This window comes from Corapipo altera, unplaced genomic scaffold, assembly GCF_003945725.1.
Source record: "Corapipo altera isolate COAL_440 unplaced genomic scaffold, ASM394572v1 61168, whole genome shotgun sequence".
NCBI classification, from domain to species: Eukaryota; Metazoa; Chordata; class Aves; order Passeriformes; family Pipridae; genus Corapipo; species Corapipo altera.
In genome coordinates this window covers 16,419-31,772 of record NW_020885183.1, presented here as the reverse complement: position 1 = coordinate 31,772, position 15,354 = coordinate 16,419, and the positions used below count along the sequence as shown (strand labels likewise).

At 58.0% G+C, this 15,354-nt stretch overlaps 1 protein-coding gene across 1 annotated transcript in view; it reads left to right on the top strand.

The window, feature by feature from the left end:
* ATP8B3 (ATPase phospholipid transporting 8B3) overlaps positions 1–14,592 on the top strand; it is a 21,797-nt gene extending 7,205 nt beyond the window's left edge. The window contains exons 9-28 of the mRNA XM_027631193.1: positions 64–101; positions 715–873; positions 1,285–1,373; positions 1,730–1,923; positions 2,594–2,802; positions 4,070–4,104; positions 4,421–4,562; positions 5,259–5,447; positions 6,091–6,203; positions 6,533–6,697; positions 7,264–7,375; positions 7,823–7,898; positions 8,321–8,462; positions 8,872–9,139; positions 10,414–10,637; positions 11,472–11,555; positions 11,840–12,079; positions 12,272–12,410; positions 12,686–12,816; positions 13,443–14,592. Coding sequence (XP_027486994.1) covers positions 64–101; positions 715–873; positions 1,285–1,373; positions 1,730–1,923; positions 2,594–2,802; positions 4,070–4,104; positions 4,421–4,562; positions 5,259–5,447; positions 6,091–6,203; positions 6,533–6,697; positions 7,264–7,375; positions 7,823–7,898; positions 8,321–8,462; positions 8,872–9,139; positions 10,414–10,637; positions 11,472–11,555; positions 11,840–12,079; positions 12,272–12,410; positions 12,686–12,816; positions 13,443–13,724 — 3,031 coding nt within the window. The 3' untranslated portion in view covers positions 13,725–14,592. The remainder of the gene's footprint in view (positions 1–63; positions 102–714; positions 874–1,284; positions 1,374–1,729; positions 1,924–2,593; positions 2,803–4,069; positions 4,105–4,420; positions 4,563–5,258; positions 5,448–6,090; positions 6,204–6,532; positions 6,698–7,263; positions 7,376–7,822; positions 7,899–8,320; positions 8,463–8,871; positions 9,140–10,413; positions 10,638–11,471; positions 11,556–11,839; positions 12,080–12,271; positions 12,411–12,685; positions 12,817–13,442) is intronic.
* The last annotated feature ends 762 nt before the right edge of the window (positions 14,593–15,354 follow it).

Below are 15,354 nucleotides of genomic sequence, written 5' to 3'. Positions count from 1 at the left end.
CAAGATTCTGGTTCCCAAACCTGAGCTCAGACTCTGGGCTTTTTTTACCCTGCTCCTCCCCAGGATTCAGTCTCCCCTCTCAGAGGCTCTGGGGGTGTTGTGTTGGTCCCTCCTCTAGTTCATATCCCAGTGCAGATCCTGCACTGAGCGACCTCCCAGCACTTCCAGCCTCACCCGAATTTGAGCCTCCAAATCAGCTCCACTTGGCTGCTTCGACTGGGCTGTGAAGGCACCAGAAGAAGAGAGAAATGTGCCCTTAGTCACTGACTTGGTTCAGACAAGCCAGTACAGGTTCACTGTTTCTGATGTGAGGAGGATGGAGAGAATTGTATTGGAGAAGCTGTGTTGGAAAATCAAAGCTACAGCAGCCTTCCAATTTCTACAGCTGTATCCCGCACTCTTTCCTGGGAATTTAAGCTGGAAAAGGAGAAAGTGCCTTAATTTTGAGAGCCTTGAGACTCAGCTTAAGGCCTGCCAGTGCAGCATCATGCTTTCTAAAGCCAAGCCCTCTGCTTTGGCACTGTCTATTATGGCACTAGAGACAGGAGAATAAAAGCTGCTGGAGTTGGCAGAGGCATTATTGGCATTCCTGCAGCTGCATCCCAAGAGATGCCCTGGCAAAGCCTGAATCTCCCCGAGAGGCCCCCAGGCCCCAGTTTGGAGGGGCTAAGGAAGGTCCTTTTGCTTGCCCCTGACCTGTGCCCTCTCCTGCAGGGAGGGTGACCTGTGAGGAGCCCAACAGCCGCATGCACAGCTTCACAGGCACCCTGGAGTGGAGGGGACAGACCCATTCCCTGGACAGCGAGAGGATCCTGCTGAGGGGCTGCAGGATCCGCAACACCGACATCTGCTACGGGCTGGTGATCTACGCTGGTGAGAGCACCCCCGGGCAGAGGGGCACAAAACAACCTGGATTTTAAGCTGCTCAAGCACTTCTGGCACCAGCAGGTCCCGTTCCCAGCTGAGACAAGGAGGAGCTGCTGCCTCAGCCAAGCCCCAGATGTTTGTTCCGAGCCTCGCTGGTGTCGGGCTCACTGGCAGGGACACGGTGTGGTGGCATCAAACCTCTGCCAGGTGATATCTCACCTGTACCATGCCCTGGGTCCTCTGCACTTCGTAGGTCGAGGCACTGAGGGTTTGGCTGTGGGGGGAGATGTGGCTCCTCCAAAGCCTTCAGAGGAGGGGAGATGCTGCTGTGGAGGAAACCCCCGTCACTCAGCTGCAAGCCAACCTTCTGGGGGGCTGTGGACTCGCTTTTTTACTTCTAAAACATTCCCTGTCCAGGATTTGATTCCAAAATCATGAGGAACTGCGGGAAGATCAAGCAGAAGAAAACCAAGCTGGACCGCATGATGGACCGGCTGGTGGTCGTGGTGAGTGTGGTGCCAACACCTCTGCCCTGCTCCACCAGCCCCCTGGGGCTGCTCACCAGCCTCCTCATGAGAGGCTGCTTGCTTGGGTGATGCTGATTTTCTTCAGCTTGCAATATTTTACCTGAAATACCTTAAGTTTGACACATTCATAGAATCAGGTTGGAAGGGACCTTAAAGCCCATCTCATTCCAACCCCCTGCCATGGGCAGGGACACCTTCCACTGGACCAGGGTGCTCAAAGCAACGTTGGTCCTAGAAAAGCGGTGGCCTCTGTGGTGGGATGTTCTCATCCTGGGACATTCCCATCCTGGGACATTCTCATCCTGGGACGCTTCCATCCCCTTTTCCCTCCCCAGATCTTCCTGCTGCTGTTGGTCACATCCCTTGGCCTCGCCGTTGCCTCTGGGTTCTGGGCCCGGACGTTCCAGGAGAAGCACAGCTACCTGGCCGCTGTCTACAGGAACACCAGCCCTGCCCAGCAGGCCTTCCTCACCTTCTGGGGCTTCACCATCCTCCTGAGCGTCATCATTCCCATGTCCATGTACATCACGTAAGGATGACGGAGCTGGGAGGTGACCAGGGCTCGGGACTCCACCCCCTGCCCTCGCCTACCACGTGCCACTGGGGTCACAGCCCCAAACTGGGGTCACAGCCCCAAACTGGGGCTGCACTGAAGGTCAGGGTGTGGCCTCGGGCACCTCGTTCCCATGTGTTCCTTTATCCAGGAGAGGGGAAGGGTGGGTGGGGTGTGTATCCTACAAACATTGAGGATGTACTTTGAGATATTCCCAGAGGGAAACCAGGATAGAGACCTGCTCTGATGTTGGGAATCACTGGCAGGCCGAGGGGGAGGCTGGTGAAGGTGCTGCTTCCCTGGGTGGGGGAGAGAAGGGCACAGTCGCTGTGAGCAGGACACGATCACAGTTTGTGCTGGAAAAAAAAAGCAGTTTCCAAACTTTCTGGCCCTTCACTGAATCTCCAGATCTGTGAATTCTTTCATCAAGGGCCAGAATTCCAGAGGGGAGCCCAGCTGCCTGGGTGGGTGATGAACCTTCTGGAAACCTGACCCTGAGCATCAAAAACCCTCTTGTCTCCCCCAGCCCAGAGCAACCAGATCCAGGTGGGGAGTTCCCCCCTGCCCTTCCTTCCCGGGTCAGGTCCCCAGGAGCCCCTGGGATGTGAGGAACACAGTCTCCTTCTCCCTGTTTTCTTCTCCCCAGGCTGGAATTCATCTACCTGGTGAACAGCTTCTTTATCAACTGGGACCTGGAGATGTATTATGCTGTGAAGGACATCCCAGCCAAGGCCAGGAGCACCAGCCTCAACGACCAGCTCGGCCAGATCGAGTACATCTTCTCAGACAAGACTGGCACCCTGACACAGAACATCATGACCTTCAAGAAGTGCTGTGTCAACGGCACCATCTACGGTAACCTCGGCTGGGAGCGAGTTTGGAGGGGCTCATGTGGGCCTGGAACTGGTTCTTCCCACTCCTCCTGCCTGGCCAGGAAGCTCAGGGCATGTGGAGTGACCTTGGTGTTCCAGTACAGACAGATGATGCTGCAGGGATTCAGCTTGTTCTGATGTCCCATGTCACCGGTGCCACCACGGCCCAGGTCCCACTGGCCTGGTGTTCCCAGGTGTTCCCAGCACATGGAATCAGGCACAGCTCTGCCCTCTGGCAGTGGAGAGGCTTCATGGCCCAAACTCAGCTGAGATCAGTGAGGTTTCCCCTGATAAAAAAGGGAACCTGGGGGAGGAGCCCAGTACAGTTGCAAACACAGAGCCTGGGTGAGGGGGATCCCACCTGGAATCATCAGCTCCAGGCAGACGAGTAGCAGGAGAAGGGCCAGAGAATCCCACGGATTTTTATTTTCTGTTAAGGTCTCATGGAGAAAAGGAGCTGTTGCTTTTCTTCTTTGCATCATTTTCTGGTGAATCTCCAGCTTGGTTTCCAAATCTGGGCACTTGGAGGCTTTCAGGTGACCTGTGGAGGAGGCAAAGAAATTATCGTTCCATTTAAGTTGTTTAATTAGATCGAACGTGTGAAATTGCCCTTCATTTTTCTTTTTATTTTAATTTTTTAAATTGTTATTTTTAATGACTCTGCTTGGTTTTCCCCTTAAAAACTTGAAAATTGCCAAGTCCCTTCTATTCTTCTTGCTATACTTACTTGAGCTCTTGGCTCATTTTTCGGAGCTGTCTTGGTGTTTAATGAGTGAAATTTAGCAGGTGGAGTGAGCCAGAGCTTTAGCACAGAGCTCTTCTTCCTGAGACAAGGGAAAATTTGTCTCAGGTGCTTGAGACAAATGGACAGTGATAAAAGCAAAAAGAAAGGGGGAAAAAAATCTAGCAAAGTTTTAAAGCAGAAATAACCCCAATTTTGCCCTCCCTGATGTGTCAGGTTGCACCTCATGGAGCAGCATCTCCCTGATCCCGGCAGCCTCTGGCCAATCTCCCAGGAAATGCAGAGGAAAGTAGAACTGAATTTATAACATTAAAATCATGTCAAAAGTCTGAACAGCCCAAAAGCCAGAAAGATCAGACCTGGATATCCCAGTGGAGCCTGACACCGATCCCAAAGCTCTGCCCTTTGGCAGTTTTTTGGCCCCCAGGAGCAGGAATCCCTCTGGAGAAGCTGCTCCAAGACCTGCTGGTGCCGCTCCCGATTAACTGAAGTGTTTTTATTTTGGCAGGTCCAGGCACAGGCCATGAGAACAAACAGCCACCAGTGAGTAACTCCCCCCTGCCCCAGAACACCAAGTGTCACCACAGCCCCAGGCTCTGAGTGTGGCCTGTGCTCCCTCAGGCTGGAGCAGGCAATGATCCCTGCCCATCCTCAGCTGCCAGGGAAGGACAGGGAAAGGGGGTTTGGAAATAACACAGTTCTCATATTTTGGTCTTTTCATTCCCCACCTGTTCACACTCTGGGTGTGGGCAGTGCAGGGCTGGCTCAGGCTGTGACCCGGGTCTGGGCCAGCTCAGCCTTCCTGTGTCACATCCCCTGTGCTCCATCTCCACCTCCCTCCTGCCTGTGCCTCCCGCAGGGGTCGGCCTGGGACCACCACGGGGAGCAGAAGGTGGATGTGATGCTGTTGGAAGCTGCCCAGAGGGACAGTGACCCCGTGCTGAGGGAGTTCCTGAGGCTGCTGGCCCTGTGCCACACGGTCATGGTGGAGGAGAGGGGCGGTGGGTTGACGTGCTCGGAGTGGGGTCGAGCTGCCCCTCAGGGCACCGAGGCTGGGGTGGCTCTTTGCAGAGCCCAGCAGAGCTCAGCTTTGGGGAGCAGGGGGGGTGAGAGCCCGGGGGTGGCTCGTGCCACTGTCCCTTTGTCATGGACGTGTGCACCTGGGTGGGTTTTAAAGCTCACCAGGGGAACAGGAGCACAGGGGGATAATCCGTCCCTGTCTGGATGCTTGTCCTGTCCAGGGTAATGAGTGGAAGAGATCATGGAATCCCAGACTGGTTTGGGTTGGGAGGGACCTTAAAGCTCATCCAGTCCCACCCCCTGCCATGGGCGGGGACACCTTCCAGTAGCCCAGGTTGCTCCAAGCCCCATCCAACCTGACCTTGGACACTTCCAGGGATGGGGCAGCCACAGCTTCTCTGGGCAACCTGTGCCAGGGAGTCCCCACCCTCCCAGGGAACAATTCCTTCCCAATATCCCATCTATCCCTGCCGTCTGGCACTGGGAAGTCATTCCCCTTGTCCTGTCCCTCCATCCCTTGTCCAAAGTCCTTCTCCAGAAGAGACAAGTAGGACTGAGTTTCCCTGGCCTGTTATGTCGGACTTTGGGATTTCCCCCACTCGTGTTGGTGCTGGACAAGAAGCCCAGGCATTGTCTGCCCGGGAGTCTCCATGTCCAGCCTCCCCTCCTCCCTGCAGGCCAGCTGGTTTACCAGGCAGCCTCCCCAGATGAGGAAGCCCTGGTGTTGGCAGCCAGGAGCTTGGGGTACGTGTTTCTGGCCCGAACACAGGACACCATCACCATCAGTGAGCTGGGGAGGACGAGGACCTACCGAGTGCTGGCCATGCTGGACTTCAACAGCGACCGCAAGAGGATGTCTGTCCTGGGTGAGGGGCTGGGGGGTCTCAGGGAGCCCCTGTGGGCACATGGAGGGTCCCTTCCATCCTCAGCCCCGCAAGGGATGGCACTGGGATGGATGTGACTGAGCATTGGGGTGACTGAGCATTGGAATGGGCTGCCCAGGGAGGGGGTGGAGGCACCGTCTCTGGAGGTGTGTAAGGACAGACTGGATGTGGCATCAGTGCCATGGTCTGGGTGACAAGGTGGTGTTGGGTCACTGGTCAGACTCCGTGATCTCAGGGGTCTTTTCCAACCAAAATAATTCTGTGATTCTGTGACCAAATCTGGCACTGGGGCTCCTGAGGGTCACCCTGGTCATCCCTGAGGTTCTGCTCACCTGATACCTCAGTGAAGGCATCTGAGAAGGGTTTGAGCAGCCAAGACAAAACAAGTAAATCCAGGGCTCAGAGGAGGTGTGTGAGGAACTGACAGTCCCTGAGGCCTGATCCTGCCTCGTGGTAATGAAGGCCCCAGGAAATTCCTGCGCTTCCCATGGCCACCCGTGGAAAAGCACCAGCGAGCCCTGCTGTGCCTTCTGGGGGACAACAGGTCTCAGCAGGGCCCTTGTTCAGGGGTGGTGGGTGGAAGCTGTCTCTGAGGGGGCCTAAGATGTGCTTCCTTCCCCCCCAGTGCGAGACCCCCAGGGCAGCATCCGTCTCTACACCAAGGGAGCCGACACCGTCATCCTGGAGCGGCTGCGGAGACGGGGCCGCAGCGAGGCCTTCACCGAGAGGGCCCTGGATGTGAGTCCCCCCCAGCACTGCTCTCCCTCCTGCTGCCTTTGGGCTGGGTGTCCCAGAGTCTCCCCCGCTGCTCTTTCTCCCTCTGGCTTCAGGATTTTGGTACTTTCTTCCCTCTGCTCCAGGAGCCTCACACGCTTTGGGACGGGGGTAAGAGGGCATCAAACCCAGCTCTGGTGTTCTGCACGGACCAGCTGCATTGCAAGAATTCTCGTGGGAGTGCTTTAGGATGGGGGAGGGAGTCAGAGCCCAGAGAGAGACCCTCAGGTCCTGGAGTGTCCCTGGCTCTGCCCATGGTTACCATGGGGAGTCCTGATGTCTCCTCCCTGCAGCTCTTTGCAGAGGAGACCCTGAGGACGCTGTGCCTGGCCAGCAAGGAGGTGAGCGAGGCTGAGTACCAGGAGTGGGGCAGGAGGCACCACGAGGCTGCTGTGCTGCTGCAGGGCCGTGCCCAGGAGCTGGACAGGCTGTACGAGGAGATGGAGCAGAACCTGCAGGTGGGAGGAGGACACGGGCTGGGAGGAACCGTCTGCAGCGGCCCCAGAGGGCAGGAGGGTGGGGTTCGGCTCTCTGGGATGAGGGGGTGAAGTGTCCAGCCCAACACCCAACCCCGGGGTGGGAGGACAGGTGGAGTTCCCCCCCAGGTGTGACTCTGTGTCCATAGACACTGGGTAGGTACCTGTCAGGTCATGTCCACCCACAGCAGGGGCTGCTGGTTGGATCCAGAGGTAATTCCCAGCTCCATATCTTGCCCTGCTCCGTGCCATGACACCCATTCTCCCTCCTTCATCCAGGGGTAATTCCCAGCTCCATATCTTGCCCTACCCCGTGCCACGACACCCATTCACTCTCCTTCATCCCGGGGTAATTCTCAGTTCCATATCTTCCCCTGCCCCAAGCCATGACTCTCATTCTCCCTCCTTCATCCCGGGGTAATTCCCAGTTCCATATCTTGCCCTGCCCCAAGCCATGACACCCATTCACTCTCCTTCATCCAGGGGTAATTCCCAGCTCCATATCTTGTCCTGCCCCGTGCCATGACACCCATTCTCCTTCCTTCCAGCTGCTCGGGGCCACGGCCATCGAGGACAAGCTGCAGGATGGAGTCCCTGAGACCATCCAGCTGCTGAAACTGGGCAACATCAAGGTGTGGGTGCTGACAGGAGACAAACGAGGTCAGTGGAGGCAGCCACAGACCCCACAGACACATTTCAGCTCCTCCCCTCCCCAGGACTGTCCCTGGAGGTGTTTAAGGACAGGCTGGATGTGGCATCAGTGCCACAGTCGAGTAGACAAGGTGATGTTGAGTCAAAGGTTGGACTCGATGATCTCAGAGGTCTTTTCCAACCCGGTTGGTTCTGTGACCAGAGAGGAGAAGGGACCCTGGGAGTGGGAAGGAATTGGGTTATGCTGCTCCCTTCATACAACAACAGAGTCCCACTGGGATCAGGTCTCCCACAGACCAGGTTGCCCATGGAAAACTGAGGTGGGGAAGCCCCCACTGGGATGGCTGGGGCTGGAGCAGAGCCCCCAGCAGCTGCTGGGCCCGAGGGCTGGGGGTGCCCTGGGATTGGGGGTGCCCTGGGGTGGGGGAGCTGCACCACTGACCCCGTGTGTTGCAGAGACTGCCACGAACATTGGCTACGCCTGCAAACTGCTGACGGACGACACCGAGATCCTGGAGGAGAAGGAGATCAGGTGAGGAACTGTGACCTCCTGGTTCACTGTCCCTGCTGAGGACACCCGAGGGCACAGGAACCAGGGCAGGGGAGGCAGAGCTGAGCTCAGCCAGAGATGCTTCTGCTCCCCTGTCCCAGCCTGCGTGTCCATGGTCCCACCTGCTGAGGCTCTCCCAGCCCTCCCCCTCTGTCACAGCAGCTCCTCCTTGGCAGGCTTGGAGCAGGAAGGGTTTGAGCTCCTCTCCAGCCCCAGGGAGAGAGGCTGATTTCTGATATCAGTGAGCTCTTGGGGTGCCCTCTCTGCCCCCCTGTTCCCACCACGGGGTACCAGTCCCACCTCCCTGACTCTGAGATACCAAAGACCTGCCGTGGGTCTCAGTTCAAGCCAGGCAGCCTCCCTGGTGCCCTCAGCTCAGCTCCAACCACCCCTTCCTCACACAGTGAGATCCTCCAGGCTTACTGGGCGAGCAACAACAACCTCAGTGGCAGTGGGGAAGCCCCAGGCAGCAGCCCCCTGTCCCAGCAGTGCCCAGAGGCTTCGTGCCACAGGAGGAGAGCCATCATCATCAGCGGGGACTTCCTGGTAAGGTGGTACCTGGATGCTCCTCTCTGCTCCCTGCCTGTCCTGGCAGAGGGTTGTTTCTGCCCTGGGTGGCACCAGCAGGTGGAGGACATGATGTCCCCCCTACCCAAGGGGTGGGAAAAGCCCATTTGGGGCTGGGGAATGAAGAGTGGAGAGGGGAACAACCTTGTGCCGATCATTTGGGGTTGGGGGCTCTGACCACATCTGCCCAACCAAGTCCTCTGGGATGGCACAACCACAGATGGCTCTTCTGGTCATACTGGGCTGTACTGGTCCCGTGGTCACAGTGTCTGCTGTGTGGTGAACTTGGAGAAAACCAGAGCCACTTTTTTTGTGGTATTTACAAGATGTAAGAGCATCCTGGAGGAGCTGGGGGTGAGATTCCAGCCACATGTGCTCTTCCCCTAAGGACAAAATCCTGCACACGGGAGAGGTGCTGAAGGAGCAGAAGGGGTGGCCGTGGCGGTGGCTGCCCCGTGGCAGGACTGTGGGCTCCCAGGAGCAGGGGAGCCTGGTGGAGAAGGCCTTCGTGGACTTGGCCACCAGCTGCCAGGCAGTGATCTGCTGCAGGGTGACCCCCAAGCAGAAGGCCCTCATCGTGCAGCTGGTGAAGAAGCACAAGAAGGCCGTCACCCTGGCCATTGGGGATGGGGCCAACGACGTCAACATGATCAAAAGTGAGTCACTGGGCAGGGGGAAGGGGGGGTTTGGCTGGTGTGTCCCACTGGTGGTGCCCAATCTGCCACCTCCACCACCTCCTCCTCCCCTTCGAGGTGAGGGGAACCCCCAGACTGGTTCCCCACATTGCTGTGCTGGGAGGGGAGCGAGAGGCACAGGACAGAGACCAGCACAGGACAAGAGCAGGGTGGACCCCTTGCTTTTGGCACCAGGGATGAACCTGGATGAAACTTCCAGCCCCAGCGTGGGCAGAGACATCCCTGCCCCTCCCCAGCAGCCCTGACGTGGGGCTGTGCTCTTTGCCTGCCCAGCCCTGCCTGGAATGTCACTCCCTGTGGGATGCAGGGGGGCTATTCCCTTTGCCCATCACTCCTGGGTTCCCCCCTCCCTGCAAGCTTGGGGAAATCCAGCCCCCAGCTCCCCAAAAACCTCCCCACATGCATTTTGGCCTCTCAGCCGTGGACATCGGGGTGGGGATCATTGTGGAAATCCAGCCCCCAGCTCTCCAAAAACCTTCCCACGTGCATTTTTCCCCCCCTCTGCTGTGGGTATCAGGATGGGGATCAGCAGGGAAATCCAGCCCCCAGCTCAGCAAAAACCTCCCCACGTGCATTTCGCCCTGTCAGCCGCAGACATTGGGGTGGGGATCAGCAGGGAAATCCAACCACCAGCACCCCAAACCCTCCCCACGTGCATTTCCCCCCTCCCAGCTGTGGACATCGGGGTGGGGATCAGTGTGAAAATCCAGCCCCTAGCCCCCCAAAACCCTCCCCACGTGCATTTTGCCCTCTCAGCTGCAGACATTGGGGTGGGGATCAGCAGGGAAATCAAGCGCCCAGCTCTCCAAAAAACTTTCCACGTGCATTTCACGCCCTCAGCCGCAGATATCAGGGTTGAGATCAGCATGGAAATCAAGCGCCCAGCTCCCCAAATCCTCCCCACGTGCGTTTCCCCCCCACCAAACACAGACATCGGGGTGGGGCTCAGTAGGGAAATCCAGCCCCCAGCACCCCAAAGCCCTCCCCACGTGCATTTTACCCCCCCCAGCCGCAGACATTGGGGTGGGGATCAGCAGGGAAATCCAACCAACAGCACCTCAAACGCTCCCCATGTGCGTTTTGCCCTCTCAGCTGCAGACATTGGGGTGGGGATCAGCGGGGAAATCCAACCACCAGCTCCCCAAAAACCTCCCCACGTGCATTTCCCCCTCCCATCTGTGAAAATCCAGCCCCCAGCTCCCCAAAACCCTCCCCACATGTGTTTCCCCCCCCAGCTGCAGACGTCGGGGTGGGGCTGAGCGGGCTGGAGGGGCTGCAGGCCGTGCAGTGCAGCGACTACGCCCTGGCCCAGTTCTGCCACCTGCAGCGCCTGCTGCTCGTGCACGGCCGCTGGGCCTACCTGCGCATCTGCAAGTTCCTCCGCCTCTTCTTCTACAAGACCTTCGCTGGACTCATGGCCCAGGTCTGGTTCGCCTTCCACAGCGGATTCACGGCTCAGGTGAGGGCTGCAGAGGTTTGGGGGGGTCACCCAGGATCCCCTGCGGGGACGGTGCCTGGCGGACACTCCACCAAAGAAAGTGTCCGAGGCCAGGTTGAACAGGGCTTGGAGCAACCTGATCTAGAGCAAGATGTCCCTGTGACATCTTGTGCCTGTGATGGAAAGGTTGTACTGCATGGTCTTTAAGGTCCTTCCAGCCTTTCCAACCAAACAATTCTATGCATTTTTAGTACATGGCAAGTCTAGAACCAAGAGGGTAAACCCAGTAAGGTCTAGTCAAAGAACAAATCCTGTTACATTTTCTCATTTTTGCCTCATACACTTTTTCAACCAGGACCACACACACTGCATGCACTATGTCAGAGGTGCCTCCTGTGTCTTGCAAAAAAACTTCACCACAGTGTCACCACCCTGGTCCTCTTTCTCCTTTGCCATGTCTGGTTTTTTGGGGTTGCCTGGGTGAGCTGTAACTGGTAGTCTGCTTTTTACCTGGCTGGACCAGGAGAAGCACCCTGGGGAGGTTCAGGATGTCCTTGTGAGCTGCAGCTCAGCCTTGGACAGACACAGGAAAAGATCCCAAGTGTTTTTCTCCAAAATAGGAGCTTTTCTCCCAAAGGCCATCAGTGGCACTTGGGCAGCACTGCAGGGCTCCAGCCCCCACCTCCACCTGCAGCACAGCACGTTGTCTGTGGGGCTGCTGCAGAACCTGGGCCAAGCCCACGGGAATTTCCATGTTTGGATGTGTCTCTTGGACTCACCCCTGGGGCTTGAGCTTCCTTTCTGAGCCTTTCCAAAGCACCTCTGAGCTCACAGCTGCTTCCTCTTCCCTTCCAGCCCCTGTTCGAGGGCTGGTTCCTCGCACTCTACAACATTTTCTACACTTCCTACCCCGTGCTGTCCGTGGGCCTCCTGGAGCAGGTATGGCTTTACTGGGCTCCTCCCTGTGTCCAGAGGCTGCATCCCTGAGGGGTGGGAATGAGCCTGGCAGTCCTTGCACCCCATCTGCACCACCCTTGGTGTGGTATTGGCAGCTCGAGGGGCACATGGAGCTCACCAGCCCTGGGGTGCCTGTTCCCCACCATCCCAGAGTCACTGGGAAAGGGACCCCCTGCAGCTCCCGGGGGGTGTGTGGGGTGGGGTGGCCCCATCCTGCTCCCCTAACCCCTGCATCCCCTCTGGGATGCCCGGTGCCCTCCTGGCAGGACGTGAGTGCCAAGAAGAGCCTGGAGTTCCCTGAGCTGTACGTGACTGGGCAGCAGGACGAGCTCTTCAACTACCGCGTGTTTGGGGTCACCCTCCTGCACGGGGTTGGCACTTCACTCACCAGCTTCTACATCGCCCTCTGGGCCTTCGAGGACCACGTTGGCAGCAAAGCTGTCGGGGACTATGAGTCCTTCTCCGTCACCGTGGCCGTGTCGGCGCTGCTCTCCGTCCTTGTGGAGGTGAGCACAGGTCTGCTCCTCCCCAGCCCGTCCCCACAGCAGATGTTTAGGGTCTGCAGCTCTGGGCTCTGACACCTTCCCCAGCAGCTCCATGGCTGGGGGATGATCACCCTGGGATGGAGGAGGAATCTGGGACAAAAGGGCCACCACGGCCCCCATGAGACACTGTGTGCTCTGCCCCTGTCCCCCCAGATCATCCTGGACACCAAGTTCTGGACAGTGTTGTCCTTCCTGATGGTCACAGCCAGCCTGCTGTTCTTCTGCCTCTTCTCCTTCCTGACCCAAAGTATTGATGCCTTCAGGATGGCCCCTGCCATCTTCTGCTTCCCAGGTGAGCTGCCTCGGGGATGCCCATGGTCCTTCCCTTCCCCAGCCAGGAGAGCCCAGCCTGGCCTTGGTGCTACAACCTGTTTCCCACTCTGTGGATCATCTCCTTTTTGCCACTTCCCAATCTTGCCATCTTGATATTTGACTCCACTTTAGGTGCCATCTCTTCTTCAGAGCCCTCAGCACCTCCACGGGTGGGCTCCTGCCCCCAGCAGTTGTTCCCTCTGCCCTCTCCACCTTCCCTACTCAAAAATCCCCCCCAAATTCTCGTGCTGACAGATGCCAGCTGGAATGCCTTCACTGACCCCTACGTCCTGCTGGTGGTCCTGCTGTCCCTGGTGGTGAACACCCTCCCCTCACTCACCGTCCACGCGTTCCGTGCCACCGTGGGCAAAGCCACCACCCAGCAGGTGAGGGCTGGGAGGGGCTGGCATGGGGGGGCTGCCTCCCACTGCTGTTGGTGTCTGGGATTGCTGATGGGAAGGGTGAGGTCCCCCAGGAAGCCTGGATTGCAGTGGTGGGATATGTCACCTTTCCGTGCTGGCACCAGTCGTGGTGGTCTTTCATGACACTGGTGCCCAACTCTGACTCCAGGGCCCTCTTCCCAGATTGTTCCAGGGCCCAGAAGGAGCCCCTGGGCAAAGAGACCTGCCCCAGCTCTTGGAGAGGGTCTGCTTTTGGCTGCAGTAAGGAACTGGCCTCCAGGACCTCCCACCAGGCTCTGCTGGAGGTCTTGGTGCCACCCCAGCCTTGGTAGAGCTCATCCCCACCTGGGTTATACCTTTCTGGTGCTACAAAGAGTCCCAGAGGGGTGCAGGGGTTGAGATTGTGCTCCAGAGCTCCATGAGCTCTGCAGACCCCTGGGAGAGTCCCCACATTCCTCATTCCATTCACCATCCCCAAAATCAGGTCATGCTGGAGCTGGGAGACAAACTGTGTCCCGGTGGAGGTGCCCCTGTGCTCCCTGCGTGTCCCCCCTCGGGGTGAGGGCTCACCTGGGAGGTGTCCTCAGCCCTGATCTCCCCCCTCCTTGCAGAAGATCCACTTGAAGGCCAAGAAGGAGCCGGAGCCCTCGGTGGAGCTGAAGGCCCACGTCCCTCGGGGCTCCTTCTGCCGCCGCTCCAGCTACGCCTTCTCCCACCAGGAGGGCTACGCTGGGCTCATCACCAGGGGGGACAGCCTGAGGGCCAGGGCCAGTCCTGGGGGCAGCCCGCAAGCCAAGGCCATCCCTGAGGACAGCCTGAGGGCCAGGGCCACCCGCAGCACCATCCCAGAGGGGACCCCGGCCGTGTCACTCCCCCCCAGCCCCTCGGTGTAGCTGCCCTGGCTGGCACCGACCTCCCACCCTGCTGGGACAGGGGAGGAGTGTCAAAGGCACACAGCTGGCTGGTTCTCTCCTCTTCTGGGCCACCTTTTAGTCTCATTGGATGGGTTTGCAGCCCCCCTGGCTGCAGAGGGCTGGCCCAGCCTGGGGGGTGCTGAGCCCTGGGCTGTGTCCTGCAGTGGCTCCACCTCACAGAATCACTTCATTAGGGCTGGAAGGGACCTCTGAGGTCACCCCCACCCAGTGTGTGCATGGGCTTGGCAGGAGGCTGCCAAGCTGTGAAAGCCACTGACTGCTGCCACCAGGCTGGTCCCCTCACCCTGCGACCCTCTGGCTGGCACCTCAGTCCCCTCCCCTCTGCTGAGCCCCCCAGAGCCGGGGCTTCCTCCTGGTAGAGGCTGATCCTGCTCCTGGTTGGGGCCACAGACAGCGAGGGGACTGCCCCACAGTCATTATCCCACCTCTGAATTAATTAAATGCCCTGGTGGGTGGTGGGTGCAGCCCCTCACCCTGCTCACCCCCACCCCCAGCGTGGGTTGAGCTGCAGTGGCTGCACAAAGACCTTTGTCTCGTGTTCCCCACTCAAGGCTGGTTTCTACCACATGGCTTTCATGAGCATCAACCCCACAGACCACACAATCCCAGAATCCCTGAGTGGTTGGGGTTGGAGGATCTTAAAACTCATCTCTCTCCACCCCCTGCCACGGGCAGGGACTCCTCCCACTAGCCCAGGTTGCTCAGACTTGAGCAGTGTGGTTTTGAAAAGCCCCCTAATTCCTGGAGGAGGATCCATGTGTGGTTGATGGATCCCCTGCAGGTTTTCCTCCTCCAGCCAAACCAGGCTCCTGCAGCCTCTCCTCGTCCCTCCCCACCATTCCCACCATTCCCACCATTCCCACCATTCCCACCATTCCCACCATTCCCACCTCCTTGCCTTTGCCATCCCTGCACAAGGGGCACTGTGTGCCAGCTCCACACTGTTCCCTCTTTGGGGATAACTTGTGGCCACAGGTTGTGGCCTCTGCAAAGCCCCAAAAAGAACTCCTGGGGGAGGGTGAAGCACTGAGGGGGCCGTGGGTCAGCTCTGCCTGCCGGGCACGGGGCACATTCCTGCACATTGTGCTGGAGAAGTTGTGTGTGAACAACTGACTGGTGACTGGGTCACCCTTTTTATTGTTCTTATTTTTTAAAATAAAAGATTTTAGCTTTTCTCTCCTCTCCTGTAAATCTCTGCTACGCCACAAAGGGCAAAAGCTGCACAGAAAGGTCCCGTGGTCCCTCTGTGTGTGTGTCACCAGCGCTCGTGCCGTGCTAAAATGCACAGGAGGACAAGACTTTTGGGTAAAATGACACCAAATTAAATCAGCCACGGGGACCTGGCCCTGCCTGCAGCACACATGACTCAATGGGTTTGTTTAACAAGTGCTTTGGCCTCATCTGCACTGAGTTTGTGAGAATTAAAGTGTTTTCCTTGGGCTCTGGCCAGAAGGGTCTGGATGGTGCCAAGAAATAAAAGTCTTTCCTCTAGGAAAGCTCTCACCCCTGCAACCAAGAGGTGGAAAACTGGGAGAAACTTTTCCCATCTGCCTGGGCACAATCCCCAAATCTCCATCCTGGTGCTGCC